Raw genomic sequence first — 14,904 nt, 5'->3', positions numbered from 1 at the left:
TATATAATCTATATTTTGGTTGTTCTGTTTCACTATTAAAGCACAAAGTATCCATATAAACTCTGAGTGGACTTTTTAAAATCGTTTCATCGACAGCAGATTGGTTTCTTCCGTGGCCTGTAGGTGTCACTAAACCTCCCACTGGGTTTGGTTCAGCTGCTAACGCGAGTCTGTGACCTCTCAGAGTCGTCCGGTTGAAGTAAAACTGCGCTTGGAAATGTGGCCGGGACGTGAGCCAACTGCTCGGGTCGGGTCAGGACCTGGCCAGGCGCCTGGTTCTGAAGGAAGGTCCTTTGTGCACACTTTAATCAGAGAATAGTAGGAAGGAAGCGACCGGTGACATCAACATTCACCCTGCAGAGAGTTTTCTCTCGTCAGGAGAAGGCAACCTCAGGCACTGGGGAACCACTGCTCCTCCTCGTGAAGCTAGTTGAACAGACTCCTGCAAGTTTTCAGAATTTCTCTGGAGAGACGATTTCTCTCAGCTAGGACTTGTATTTCCTACTAGTGTCTGGACAGAGGACCTCTTTAGTTCAGGTGCTGACATCCACCACTGGAGACACTAGAAACAGTTTGGTTCACCTGGATCTGGCTCCGTCTCTGAGAGCAGGTCTTCATTCTTCACTCCGCCTGCGTGCCATGTGCGAGCGAGTTCCTGGATGGCTGTTGCCCCCTGCCGCCCCAATAAGCTTATTACAATCAATTATATTTTCATGGTAGGTTAAGTACAAATACAGTGACAATCTGTGTCTGTTCTAAATGTTTAAAGGAAGATGTGGCCAATAATGCTTTCCTCTTTCAAACATGTGTTGTCTGAAGAAGCTCGACAACATGCTAACAGCAGAGCATTGGAAACACTGTCAGCCACTCTGGTGTTGGGCACATTTTTCTTCAGGGTACAGCTAGAAAAGACACAAAATGAGTGACTCATCTGCATGTATTCGCGAGTTAACTCATCTTAGGTGCGATTAATTGAGATTAAACCTCATCCATTGACAGCCCTAGTTGTAGTAATAACCATGCGGGGCGAGCGGCACGGGTGTAAACCCTGGCATTAGAACCCAACAATGCAGCGACAGCTCTGTGTTATTGTTTCTGTGGAGCAGGTTGAACGGCTCTCACACAGCAGCACCATTGTGTGTCTGCTGAGTCACTACACAGCTCCGACTTATCATTCTGGTGAACTTAAAATAGCGGAGAGAATTATTTTTGTCGAGATCAGCAAAGGCGAGGCGGGCGATCGCGAGACATCACAAACAGCAGCGAGCGAGCGGGAGGGAGGTTGGTTGTAATTTCATTTTAGGGATGTTGAGTGACGGCCGCGCTCCATTTGAAATCTCATCTCATGATTACTCATCGAGATCAGTCGGAGGGCTGACGTGTGACATCATCAGCGTTTCCCAAAATCCTCTCAGGGAAATGCAAGTACGATGGTTACGCTGCCCAAGTCATCACTTCCTGCCGTCTGACTGCAGCCTTGGCTCTGCTCTCTGCTGAGGGAGAGGGCTGTGAGACCTTCACGGGAGACAGGGGGCGCACTACAGACACACAGACGCCTTCCCACATGACCTCCTGCCACTTCCACAAGCAGTTTCCTTGTTATTTTCTAAGTTCAGATCAAGATTAAGTTTAAGTTCAGATCAGGTTAAGGTAGCTTTTAGTGTCAATCCTGCCTTATTCATTACATACAGAGGGTGAAATGTCAATACTCAGCATGCAGTGGACCCTCGCTATAACACAGTTCACCTTTCGCGGCTTCGCTGTTTCACGGATTTTTTAGTGCAGTTATTTATTTATTTATTTTTTTAAACGGTGCATTGTGTTCTGCCTCCTGATTGGCTAAGGGACTAACCAACGTGAAGAGTCTCCGCGCCCCGTCTCTGTACAGCTCGCCAAATTTATGTTTGCAAATGTACTCCATGATAAAACCAGAGGACGCGCCCAAAAGGAAGATATAAATATATAAATATCGCAGAAAAAGTTAAACTTCTGGACACGCTGAAGGAAGGTAGAAGCGATACGGCAGCCGGGCGCCATTACGAAATAAATGAATCTTCGGTTCGCTCCATAAAGAAGGAGGAAAAAAACATAAGGAGGGCGGCAGCAATCCGTTCTAACAAGGATGCAAAAAGGGTTGTAACTGTCCGCAACAAGACCATTGTAAGGATGGAGTCTGCTTTAGCTTTGTGGATTAACAACTGCAGGAAAAAGAACACTCCGCTGGATACCAATGTTATCCGCACAAAAGCTAAAAAACGTTATGAAACCTTTGCTGACAGTGATAACATTCATGACAGCGAAGAAGAGGAGACACCTGCACCACAGCCTTCAGCAGAAAAAGACGCTACAGCGGAGCGGAGTGACGAAGAGGCAAAGTTAGAGGAACGGTGAAATACGCGTGAGTCACAATGTGTCCAACCTCGTACTGACCATTGAAAATATTATTTTACAGTCTTTCCAAAAACTATCATAGCTATTTGTTAAAAACGTTTTTATTTTTTTTTATGCTTGGGCCTGACAACAGGTTTTGGTCTTTGGTTTCATTGTATACGTAGTTCAGTATTGTATAATAACTGTAAAACAATAAAGCTGACTACATCACGGATTTTGCCTATCACACGTTCTTTTTGGAACGTAACCCCCGTGATAAATGAGGGTTCACTATGATGGTCTGATGAGGCTTCATGAAACACTGTCCATGTTGTCAGAGCCCACTAGAGGGCAGTCTGGGTTTAAAATTGATGTGGGGTCTCATTGAACTGGTTGTTAAATTTCTTAAGATTTTTTGGCAGAGAGCCCTCGAGTGGGTTCTGACATTAATGACACTGTTGTATGAAGCCTCATCAGTCCATTACTAGTGTCATAGTGGGGGGAGAACCATTGAAAAAAAATACTAACAATAGCAAGAGTGTAAACAAAAATAGGAGTGTAAGAGTGACAGTGTAATGTGGGCACTAAAACAGTAGAATTGTGGGGAAAAAAACTAAGTAACTATTGTAATGTAAACATGCAGCGTAAACAGTTCCGTGGACAGAAGACACTCATGCAACAGGGTACAGTTGCACATGTAACAAGGCACATAATGGTGGAACAAAGACTATGTGTGTGTGTGTGTGTGAATGAACAGGTGAGGACATCTCATACTGAGATGCAGGAGAGTTCAGCTTCCTGATGGATGAAGCTGTCCTTCAGTCGGATGCACTGTAGTTGACTTAGTTTTCATTGGCTGAATGCAAAACACAAGCACACAGTTTTTTTTGTTTCACAGCTTTAATTCAAACACATTATTAGTTCAGCAACATGACACGGCAAATTCTTTTCATGGCACGTGTTTGTGCAGCCTGACAAGCACGTCTCTGCACTGCTCTCAATTTGTCAGTCCCACCATCCTCATACTGACATCCCACAGTCGCTTGGCCGCCTGCTCATCTGTGGCTTTGGCCATCAGCTCTTCCTCTGCACAGTTCGCGAAGCACTTCCCCGAAATGCCCTCCACCTCTGGAGAGCAGGCGAGATAAAGCGGAGTCTGTGCTCCCTCCAGTGGACTCTTGAAGAAGACCAGCGAGGCGAGGGAGAAGAGCGGCTTTGCCAGGAGGGGGATGTTGACGTGTCGGCCCAGCCGGGTTCTCACGATCCCGGGCGTCAGGGCGTTGACCGTGACGCCGCTCCCCTCCAGCTGCTTGGAGAGCTCCAGGGTGAACAGCAGGTTGGCTAACTTGCTCTGGCTGTAGCAGAAAGCTTTGTCGTAGCTTCTCTCACTGTGGAGGTCCTCGAAGTTCATGTGGCCATATTTATAGAGCTTTGAGGAGACGACGACGATACGACTGGGCGCTGACTTCTTCAGCAGGTCCAGCAGGAGGTGAGTGATGAGGAAGTGACCCAAGTGGTTGACCCCCAGCTGCATTTCAAAACCGTCCTCGGTCCTTGTGTACGGACACTGGTAGAGCCCGGCATTGTTGACCAGCACGTCGATTTTCGGCTCCTCCTGAAATAATAGTTTCACTTTATTTTTGCTTATGTTCCATTGTTCAGACACGCTGCCTCAAACAATATGTTTATTATTATCTAGCTCAGACCACTTCGTCCTGCGACCCCAGTTTTGTTTAGATTTTTTTTTTTCTTTTACTAAATCAGCATTTTTTAAATTATTTTTTTTAATTTATTTTCAACAAAAATAATTCCATTTCCATACTTGCCACATTATTATCTTATGAACAAAGGAAAAACTTTAAATCAACCTGACATATTTTTTAGTTTAAAAAACAGAAATCTCAATATTTCACTTTGTTTTACTGAAGAATAACAATATCTCCTGTCATATTCGTCTACACAGACAGAGGCCAAACGTTGATGATCAAATAATTATTTTTCGGTGTTTGTATGATGTGGGACTTAAAAATACATACTCACTCACATAGTTTCTGCTTCGATGTAATATAGATCATAAGTACATTGTTATACTGCTAAACGTCGAATCAAACAAATCCGCCATGTTGTTTGTTGACAACACTGGAACGTCAACTCACCTCCTGGATCTCCTCACAGAACTTCCGGACTGACTTCAAAGAAGCCAGGTCCAGATGTTTGACCACGACCTCCCCGTGTCCTTCCCCGGACTCTTTCCGGATGTCCCGGGCGGCCTCCGCGGCGCCGTCCCGGTCCCTACAGGCCATGATGACGCGGGCCTGGAGCTTCAGCAGCTCGGCGGCCAGAGCCTTGCCGATCCCGCTGTTCGCTCCGGTGACGATCACGGTCTTTCCTCGCATCGTGCTCGCCGGAAACTGGAGCATGTTAGCGGCTTTCTGAGCCGGGAACAAGCGGCGGAGAAGGAGCAGGACGCCGCCGCCCACGACAGCGGCCACCAGCACCGCAGTGACCATGAAAGCCGAGACACCGGGTACCAAAACAAACGTAAGCAAGCTCACGCTAGAATCGGTCTGCGCACGCGCAGCACTGTCTTCTTCGCTTATCTGTTATAGTGGGTCGAAAAATCGGAATGTTGTTTGGCGCCATCTGGTGTAGTAGAGGCCCAATCACAAACGTTTAGGACAAAGTTTGACGGAAGTTTCAATTAAACCAGAAATAAAACACAATTATTTGATCGATTTCAACCCGTCTATTTTCTTGAATTACTTTTTTTAATGAAGCAATAAGATCGAACTCAACACACCTCAATTTTTTTCTGCTTTTTGCACTTTCAGTCTGCACAGTGTTTTTTATTTTTATTTATTTTTACTCATTATTAATATTATTGTGTCTGTTTCTTTGTAAATATATATTCTTCTTATTCTTATTCTATTTTCCCCTGTAAATATATATTCCTCTATATTCTTCTCTTCTATTTTCTATTGAAAATCTCTATAGAGTCACCATCGGCCGGAACAAATTCCCTGTATGTTAAACATCCTTGGCAAATAAAGCTCATCCTGATTCCTAAAAGCAGAGTTAAGAATCCGAAAACTAGGACTGTTCAATGTTATTTTATTATTATTTGTTTGTTTTTGTCACATTTAGTGGCTCCTCAGAAGTACAGCACCATTTTCTCACCCAATAAGCATTGATAACAGGCAGTAGGTCCAGTAGGTCAGTAGTACTGTTAATTCACAGAATCATTTGAATTTCCCACGATGCTGCTTGTTTTCTTTGCTTGGATCAAACTAAGAGCTTGGCTGCTTCAATTGTAATTCATTGATGGGAAACCTAACGTGTTCCGGGAAGAGTCAGCAAGCATCATGTTTCAGAGTTTCTGGCTAAAGTCGTAGAATTCATTACCATCTGATGTCACTGGAAGGTTTCAACTGGTTGCGAACGCTGGAGCTGCCCAGGGAATCAGACACATTATCTGCACTTCCTCTTGGCTCACTCCCCTTCTGGTGAAGTAATAACTCTTTTGCTTCAGTTCCTGTGTAACGGTCGATCACATGTGGCGTTAAAAAGCTGAGATATTCGGGATCCATCGCAGATTTTTGGGGGGTGATGTTGGAGTCTGAAGCTACTGAAGTCATGGCTCCTCTTTCTTTCATCGTCCTGATTTTTCTTTCCTCCATAAGAGAGGGTGAGTTCAGTTTCCTTTCACCGTCATGTGATGGTGTTGATTTCACGCTCGGTGCTGTGGTTAAAAATCTGGTCGACTATCATCAGCCATTTTCTCTCCACATTTACATGTGGAAGAATATTATTCAGTCTTTAAAAGCTGATGAAGATCAAAGGAAAAACAGTCGAGCTCATTTGTTTATTGTGTTTTATTTTTTTATTGTAAAATGTCATTTTCCTTTATCTATTTTAAAAAGTATTTTTGTGGGATTGACAGTTATTATTTCCAAATATAATTATTATAAAGTTTTTGTTCCCTCCTGAATAAAACACTCCTATTGACAAAATATACATCCATCCATATATTATATTGTATTCAAATGTATAAAATATTTAATTCAAAGCTCCATGTTCAAAAATCCTGACTGTCATGAATATAATTCATTATATTTTGGTGTTTCTTTTATAGTGCTGACAGAAAATGTCTGTAGTCTTTTGTTTGTTTATTGAGAAAATTGGTGTTCAGCAAATTCAGACTGATGAATGAGGAGAATTTGCCTTATTTTATCTTTGATACATGCAAAGCTAAATAAATAGAGATCTCCACCATCTCTATGTTTCACTGCTCCAGCAGCTTCATTGACCTGCTGTATCGCTGCGTGGATCATGTGATTGATTCAGATCACCAGCATCATCATTCCTCCGTGATGAAATGAAGTGACTTCTCTGCAGGTCAGCAGGAGAGCAGCTGCGGAGTGGAACCCCAAACTCTGTCCCTCCTCTGGGGCTCTGACGCCGACGTCTTCTGCATCCGCTCCTGTCCCGAGTGTTTTCACGGGACGGTGTACTGGACTCTGAACAAAGATCGTCTGGACGACTCGTCCTCCACGAACGTCAACTCCACTCACACGAGGCTGGCGCTGAGGAACTTCACTCACCACGTCGCCAAGTTGCAGTGTCACTGTGCGCAGACGCAGCAGGTCCTGGGGGGCCTCTTCATCAGGGACTACAGTGAGGGCCACTCAAAAGAGAGTGAGAGTGCATGTGTTTGTTTGGTGAGAAACTGGACGTGGGCTTTGCTGGAATTGTGTCGCTTGTCCTGACCTTTGTGAGAGTGTATGATGTGTTCATGTCATGTGCTTTGCTTTGAGAGGGGAGTAAGACTGTTTTTATAGTGGCTGTGTGTCTGTGTGCGCTAATGTGTATTTGTGTACCTCACCAGGATGAAGTGACAGACAGTGATAGCTCGGTCACCTAATTTCCTAAAAAAACAATACCCCAAATAGTTGACAGAAATCCTCATCAAATCCTCAATATATATATATATATATATATATATATATATATATATATATATGTATTCCACTCAACTTATTGAATAATAAATTGATAAAAATATACTTGTCATGACTGTATTCCACTGCACTTATTGTGCAATAAATCCATATTTCCTCAGTCAAACTGCATGAAACTTTACTTATAAATAGTAGAAGACATGCTGAACACGAATATAAAATCAGATTTCGGGAATCTTTTAGGAAATTAAGTGATGAAGCAAACTCTGTCTGTCGCTTTATCCTGGTGAGATACATAGATAGCGTAAAGCCTGGAGTAACAGATTTAGGTGCGGCTGGATGGCGGATCACTTGACCGCAGTTTGGTAGCGATGTACCTCAGTGTGTTGGGTTTGCACCCGTGGTGGCCCCCTTCATGAGCCTGTGCGCCACTGTTGTAGCGCAGTAAACCTTCCAGAGTTTGAGAACTCATGTTGTTTTGCAGCTGGACTCGACAACGTCCGGTGCATGTGGCACTACAAGAACAGCAGTGACGGTGGCGAGCCCGAGCTCTTCACCTGTACCTGGTCACATCACAGCCACTCTCTGGGGACAGTGAACTTCTCAGTACTCCTCAGTAGGTGGGTCAGTTTGTCTGTGTACCACGCTCCGGTCTCTCAGGGCGTTTGCAGTGTGACTGAGCTTCACGTGACCCATGAAGATAATAATAATAATAAACACCCATTTCCTTCATTTGTGTATCTGTTTACACAATTAATAGTCCTTTAAAAAATAAGTAAAAAAAATAAACATTTCAATTTATTTATAAAGACCGCTTTTTATAAACAGTCTACTTTACAAAACTCCTTCAAAGTAAATTTCTTTTGACTCAAGGTCGAAGTGAATTATTTGTGAACTGTTTCATGTTCATGTGAATGAAATATGAGATTGAAAATGAGCGAACAATATGTAAATAATACAGAGATATTAAACCATATTGATAGAAAGTATGTCTTTATTACTGTATATGTTTTATTTTTTTTAGTAATCAGGTGTGAAATTTGACCTTCATGAGTGCATGTGCACGAAAAATGTACCTCCTTTCCTCCTATGACTTCAGGGATCCGGGGTCGGAGGTTGAACTCTGTCGCTCTGAAGTGAACTCCTGCACCACGTCTAAAAACATCCCACTGGGCACAGCCAGAGTCATTGTGAAGGCTCAAACCGCCAAGAGGATGATCAGGTCGCAGCTGCAGGAGTTCAGTCTGTTCGAAAACTGTGAGTGAGACCGCTCGACTCCGGGGATCACAGAGAGCTCTTCTCACATCCATTCCTCCCACAGTGAAAATGATGCAGCCGAGAGTGACAGTGTCGGTCTTCTCCGCCCACCTGCTGGCAAAGTGGCTCGCCTTCCCGGCGTTGGATATCCCAGTGTGCTGTCAAGTCAAACACAACCGGGTAAATGATGAGACCTGCCCAGGGTGTTCCTCACCTGGCCCCCGCCCCATTATAAACAGCGCCCCCCTGTGACTCTTAAAAAAGATTTTTTTTTCGTGCATATCTTCCAGGTGATCCAGAACGTGACTCTCACTGGAGGAGGACAAGGAAAGCTCAGCATAACTGATGTGGACTCGTGCAGAAACTACACTGTTTCTGTTCGCTGCGCCTTCGACCAGGCTCCCTGGAGCGACTGGAGTTCCGCCGTGACGGTTCTGACCCGAATAAACAGTCCGTTTTTTCATCAAATAAATGATTTGTTTTCTCTTTCACGACTCACTTTGGAATCTTTCAGAGAAAAAGATGCATCTGCATTTGTGGCGGAAGATCCGGGCGGCAGGAAGTGACGGACGCAGGGACGTGCTTGTCATGTGGAAGGTGGGACACTTCATGACCTTTCAGTGACCTTCATTTTTTTCCAACTCTGGTCTTACCTGGACAGCCGATCCCCTCGGCGTGCAGAGGAACATTCACCTTTGCCCTGAATCTGACATCGGCCAATGAAACGGAGTTGGAGGGAGAGTGCGGTAATTCCACCTGCGAGGTCCGCGTGGATCAGAACCAGCAAACACTTCAGCTCTCGGTGTTCGACAGCGCCGCCCTGCTGGTGGAGGAGTCTGTTCACGTCCCTGTCTCCGGACGATGTAAGTTTAAATCCCAGTATTCAATCAGTGTCTCTTGCCGTCACTGTTGCTCCCTCCTCAGCCGCCCCTCGGGTTTCGGACCTGCAGACCTGGACTGGCAATGGGTCCATTCTTGTCAGCTGGAGCCCTCCACCCGGGCTGGTCACTGGCTACATGGTGGACTGGACTCATGATGGGATTCAGTATCACTGGAATAGAACCAGCAGCCTCAACTTCACGCTGTGTGGTGAGCGCCAGGATCTCTCCTCCCTATGAGCCCCCATAGGAAGCTCCACTCCACGGCTCTGACAGACGACAGGCCAGTTGCTATCGTTCTTCTCATTCCAGACCTGCAGGATCTGAAGCCATACGACATCACAGTGACGCCGCTACTGGGTGATGAGACCGGAGGGGCGAACTCAGCCCAGCGGGTCTGCTCCAGAATCGGAGGTGAAAACCGTATGAAGTGATTTTATAAGCTCGTTCCAACATCACGTCTCCTATCAGATCCAGGTTTGGTCTCAATCAATGATGTCCAGGCCCGAGACACCAGCGCCGTCGTAAGGTGGACTGTGATATCGCAGGAGGCGTGCAGCGGCGTCATCGACAACTACGCTGTTTACTATGGAACAGACACAGGACCAGAGCTGAGTGAGTACTGAGAGGCTTCTGTTATTTTGAGGACGCATCTTGTTTGTTTGTTTTTTTCTTAATTTATTTTAACTTTTTAAGCTGTCGTTAGAAATGTATATTGACAGGTAACTTTTTACTGTTTAACTTATTTTTTTTAATAACTTTTTTTGACTACCTTGTTCTTGCATCTTCTATCTTCAACTTTTATGTCTTTTTAAAAGTGTTAAATAAAAATATTAATATTTATAATAATATTTATACGTATTTTGTGACCTAGCTTATTATTTTGTAGTTTTTTTCCAGAAAAATATTTTGATTTATTCTGCATTTCTACTGTCTTTTTTTTTTGGTTATCAGCCAATTTCAATCTGTCTTTTTGTTCTCGCAATTCTGCTTAAAATGTCTCTGTCACTTGACATATGAAAGATACTCTTTGTGTTGTGTTGCAGATGTCACTGTACATCACACAAAACAGCAAGTTGTTTTGAGACACCTGACACCAGACACTCGCTACAGAGTCCAAGTGCAGGCCAATTCTCTCATAGGAAGCAGCGAAATCAGAGAGATGTTTTTCACGACAAAGAGATTTGGTGAGAATCGGAGTCGATCATTTGTCGTCATCCGATTCCTCACTGACTCTCTCATCTAGACCCCTGGATCATCCAAGTACTGAGCATCAGTGGAAGCGTTCTGATCTTGTTAGGGGGCCTGATCTGCACAGTGAAGTAAGTGACCCACTCACAGTTTGAAGTAGGGCTGTCTTTGTGATCGTCAATATTCCAGGTGGAGGAATTTCCAGAAGAAGCCGGTCCCGGATCCCCGACTCAGTTCTCTGGCTCAGTGGTCAGGACCGGCTCAGGAGGACAAGAGGCAACAGGTACCCTGTCAGCAGACCGAATCCTTACCTGCCTTCTGGCTCAGCTCATTATTGCATGTTCATTTTGTTCCACTTGTTTACGAATGTTTTTGGCTGAACCCACAGGGCTTTTTCACAGGCCAGCCCTTCCATACTCCATCTGAGAGTGTCTGCGAACGTGTTTACTCAGAGACGTCTTGGCTCGATAACTCACAACCCACCTCCTCCACCGATCTCTGCGACCAAACCTCGGCCGCAACACTGTTCCCCGAAAAGCCAACGCTTCAGTCGTCCTCCGGAGAATCAAGCACCCTGCTGTCCATGGAGAGCTGCTCGTCAAATCCGTACCGAAGTCAGAACTCTGTGGATATTCCTGCTTTTAAATCTAAAGGAAAACAATCTTCCGTAACCACATACGTCACTCTGGACATGTTTGAAGATGATGAACCTCGGGACCGGAAGTAGAAAACAAGAGGGGGGAAAAAAACGATGGCAGTAACTGCATGTTGCCAACTGGACATTGTGTATCTGTGACACGATTGTATTCACTTCAATAATTACAATAACAGCTTTGTGAGTGTTTAAAGCGGCTAGCATTATCGAGTACCTGAAATGATGTGTCAAATGCTCAGATGAATAAAGTTATCAACCATTCAATGCAAGTGGATATGTCAAACGTTTCAACAGTCTAACTCATTAATAATTCATAAGGAATAGTGTTGACTTATTGAACAGAATTTACTGTAAGATCCGTTTCTTAATACATTGTAGGAGGTGGAACCTCTACTCTTCGGATAAATTAAGATGCTTTGACAGTTTCCTTCCGTGAATGATGATTTGATTTGAATAGTTCCTTCAAATAACCAGCAGATGGCGATAGTGCGTTCGGGTGCGCCTGAAACACAGCGACGAAGAAGGCGGCAAACGCTTGTTTAGCCAGTGCTAACTAGCATGTTTGTTATGGTCGTCGATAAGCGATGCTCGCTGCTGGTAACATTCCCGCACCAAACCCGTTAATTCAGAAACCCACCAGGCTGCGAGCAGCAGCTTTCTGCGGCTGCTTTCAATGTCTCCGAGAGGACAAGAGGCTGTGAACCGGACGGGAATTAGAGATTAGTGGCTGTTAGGCCTCGACTCCTCGGTGCTCGGGTGGAAGACAGGGGGATTACTGCCACTGTGTCCGGGGAACAGCGAGCCACCGGCTGGCTTTGGAAGAAATACGTTGATTTATCACAAGTAACGATGTCACACAACGGACCTCCTCCTCGGTGGCGGAATTGTCCCAGAAGAGGACAACCTGTAGCAGGTGAGCAACCAAAACACAGCAGGAATCCACCTTGAGCTCCTCTTCTATTGATCCATTCTGTCCGTAACGTTGCTTTTCAAACACCGTGTCCATGCAAAAATGTTTATAAGGAACACTTGTTTAACTGAGGAAACGTGTTCATGTCAATGCCAGGATTAGATATGTTTTACTCTGCATTAGTTTGAAACACGAGTAAAATAATATTGTCTGAATTTGCGGTAGTTCTACTCTGAATATTGTCTACTGATTTAAATTGTGCATTTTTCTTCAGTCTTTATGTCTGATCAGCGTTTTGGCTAGCTCCCGCGTTTGACAGCGATGTACTGGAAACCCAACATCTTGATGTCGTTTAGAATGTTTTCGTACATTTTATCTTATAAAAGCCACCAAAACACGTGTCGGTGGCATTGTATACGTGTTTGTTGTGAATTAATTTGACCGACAGTTTGGCTAGCTCTGCTCTGGCTGCGTCACGTGTCCAAACAAACCGGCTCCATGCTTGGGCAGCATCACGCTGCTGAACTGACTCTGACGTGTTTTGAACTTATAGGACATAAAAATAGGACGTTAAGGTGTTAACCTAAGATATCAAAGTCAGTAGCCACGATTCAAGTCTTTACTTTTCTTCAAGAGTTGATTTTAGTCAGTCTAAGTATTGCTAGAATCATATGATGTCATTAAAAAGTGATGAAAGTGTTCATCGGTCTTTGGACTTTCCTTGTGTTCGTGGAAAAGGTTGCAAGTCAGTGGAAGCAAGACGTTATGTGTTTGAATGAGCAAGAGGAGGAAGAGACTAGCTGTAACAGTTGAAAGGGAAGCTGTAGGTTTCACTCCCATGATGTGTGATTCTGAGAGTCAGATCATTGGAAGTGAAACATTTAGCAAGGCACAAAGATAATCTTCCAAATTATTCAGTGTTATCTCCCCTTTTCTTTTATTTCATATTGGCTTTCTGCCAGGCATTGAAATAGAAGGTTTCCCTGTGTCCCAAGGTCTCTGCCAGGATTTATAAAGACGCAATAGACAAACAACGAATTAGAGAGGATACTTTTGACTTTTACTGATTTGGTGACAATGAACATAGTTTTTAATAGTAAAAACTATGTAAAAAGTAAATTCCTCTCCAAACTGCAGCGGTCTGTCTTTTCATATGTCCGGCCGGAATGCACGACTTGCCACAAGCAACGGACTTCAATTATTGTGATGTTTGCGTCAGGATTTTCCCCTGAAAATATGCTGAAAACTCTCAGGTTCAAGTCCACCTCAATGATGCGTTCCGCTTCTTTTGGTGTTGTGACTTTCTTTCAATGCATTTGATCTCGTGAGATCTCATCTTTAAGTGAGATCATTTGTCTGATGGTGTGCACGCTCTCATTTAAGCCACGTAGCCATCCGCTACATTCATACATGGTCACTTTAATTGCAGGAAGTTTGGCAACATACTTAAAGCTCCTGTCTGTTTTTAGGTAAATTCCTTCCCATGAAAACAATGCTGGGCCCCAGATATGACGACCAGGTTGCGGCTGAAAACAGATTTCACCCAAGCATGCTGTCAGACTACTTAAAAAGTCTCAAAGTAAGTAGATGGATCTAGAATAAAGCTGTTGCAAAAGTCAGTGCATTTGCTGAAGTGATGTATCTGTTGTTTTCCCAGGTGAAGATGGGTCTGCTGGTTGATCTGACGAACACTACTCGCTTCTACGACCGCAACGACATCGAAAAGGAAGGCATTAAATATGTGAAGCTGCAGTGTAAAGGGTAGGTATGACTGTCCTGCTTGAGTGCGCCGAATTGTCCTAAACAAAAGCCTTCATCCTGCTTCCTCCAGCCACGGAGAATGTCCTTCTGAAGACACCACAGCCATGTTCATCAGACTATGTGAGCACTTCATCGAGAAGAATCCTACAGAATTGATCGGTGAGATTTTTGTTCCACTGTTTGTGCAGTGTTCAGTTGCACTGTTGATATTGTCAACATGTCCAGCAGGGGGCACACGTTCTTTAAATATAATCAAAGCAAGAGCCGAGTTGTTTTGTTCAAGGCTCTTCATGCCTCCTGTTTTCTCCAGTTATGCTCATTGTAAAAGACGCCGTCATGCAATGCTGCTATGTTGCAACATTTTTGAAGGCAACAGTTTTAGTCGATTCTCTTTTTTCACTGAAGAACACAAGACATCCCATCACTGCCGCTGTATTGTAGCTTTCTAGACCTTCATAGTCGATTGAATCTTTCAGAACGATGGCACCTTAATCGGCATACAAGCCCAGTAAGATATGAGAAGGAAAGCTCTTTCACTTGCAACCGTGGCGTGTTATTGTTGCTTCTTATGCAACTCTGGAATTGTGTTGGAGACAGTTTCACACTCAAATGTTACATCTCAAGCCAACATTTAGAAAGAGTCAAAAGTGCACAGGTTCCACTTTGATATATCTGCAGGATTATGTAACCGTGTAGGAGTTTAACATAAAAGGAACCAACTGAATAGAGAGATCCCAAGGTGAAGTTACAACTCAGCACTGGTTCTTAAGTACGTTTAAAATGCTTGCCTTTCATCAGAACCTTGAGGGAGCAAAGGTAGCTTTAAATCAGAGCATCCTTAAGTGTACCTGGGTAACTTTAGGTCATGGTCCTTGGCAGGAGGCAATCACAATGCAAAGAAAGAAGTGAGTGCTGCTCAGGTAT

General features: G+C 44.1%; 3 protein-coding genes across 3 annotated transcripts in view; 2 read left to right on the top strand and 1 right to left on the bottom strand.

Moving 5' to 3' along the window:
- Positions 1-3,269: 3,269 nt before the first annotated feature.
- rdh14b (retinol dehydrogenase 14b) lies at positions 3,270-4,928 on the bottom strand. Its single transcript, XM_053880782.1, has 2 exons — positions 4,527-4,928; positions 3,270-3,985 (listed from the first exon to the last, which is right to left on the bottom strand). Exons 1-2 carry the CDS (start codon positions 4,878-4,880, stop codon positions 3,368-3,370), a joined length of 972 nt encoding a protein of 323 aa, XP_053736757.1. The 5' UTR covers positions 4,881-4,928; the 3' UTR covers positions 3,270-3,367.
- Positions 4,929-5,880: 952 nt separating this feature from the next.
- Positions 5,881-11,558, top strand: LOC128768139 (interleukin-31 receptor subunit alpha-like). The gene is made up of 15 exons (XM_053880781.1): positions 5,881-6,055; positions 6,766-7,044; positions 7,813-7,948; positions 8,428-8,585; positions 8,650-8,765; positions 8,876-9,035; positions 9,100-9,182; positions 9,247-9,448; positions 9,510-9,674; positions 9,776-9,877; positions 9,935-10,078; positions 10,510-10,650; positions 10,710-10,785; positions 10,844-10,937; positions 11,043-11,558. Exons 1-15 carry the CDS (start codon positions 5,977-5,979, stop codon positions 11,379-11,381), a joined length of 2,274 nt encoding a protein of 757 aa, XP_053736756.1. The 5' UTR covers positions 5,881-5,976; the 3' UTR covers positions 11,382-11,558.
- Positions 11,559-11,828: 270 nt separating this feature from the next.
- The window catches only part of rngtt (RNA guanylyltransferase and 5'-phosphatase), a 71,149-nt gene continuing 68,073 nt past the window's right edge, over positions 11,829-14,904 (top strand). The window contains exons 1-4 of the mRNA XM_053880276.1: positions 11,829-12,222; positions 13,689-13,798; positions 13,877-13,980; positions 14,051-14,139. Of these exons, the coding sequence (XP_053736251.1) occupies positions 12,159-12,222; positions 13,689-13,798; positions 13,877-13,980; positions 14,051-14,139 (367 nt within the window). The 5' untranslated portion in view covers positions 11,829-12,158. The remainder of the gene's footprint in view (positions 12,223-13,688; positions 13,799-13,876; positions 13,981-14,050; positions 14,140-14,904) is intronic.

The sequence above is a fragment of the Synchiropus splendidus genome, chromosome 12 (assembly GCF_027744825.2).
Source record: "Synchiropus splendidus isolate RoL2022-P1 chromosome 12, RoL_Sspl_1.0, whole genome shotgun sequence".
Taxonomy (NCBI): Eukaryota; Metazoa; Chordata; class Actinopteri; order Syngnathiformes; family Callionymidae; genus Synchiropus; species Synchiropus splendidus.
Note: the sequence above shows the minus strand (reverse complement) of the source record. Positions and strands in the feature narration are given on the sequence as shown.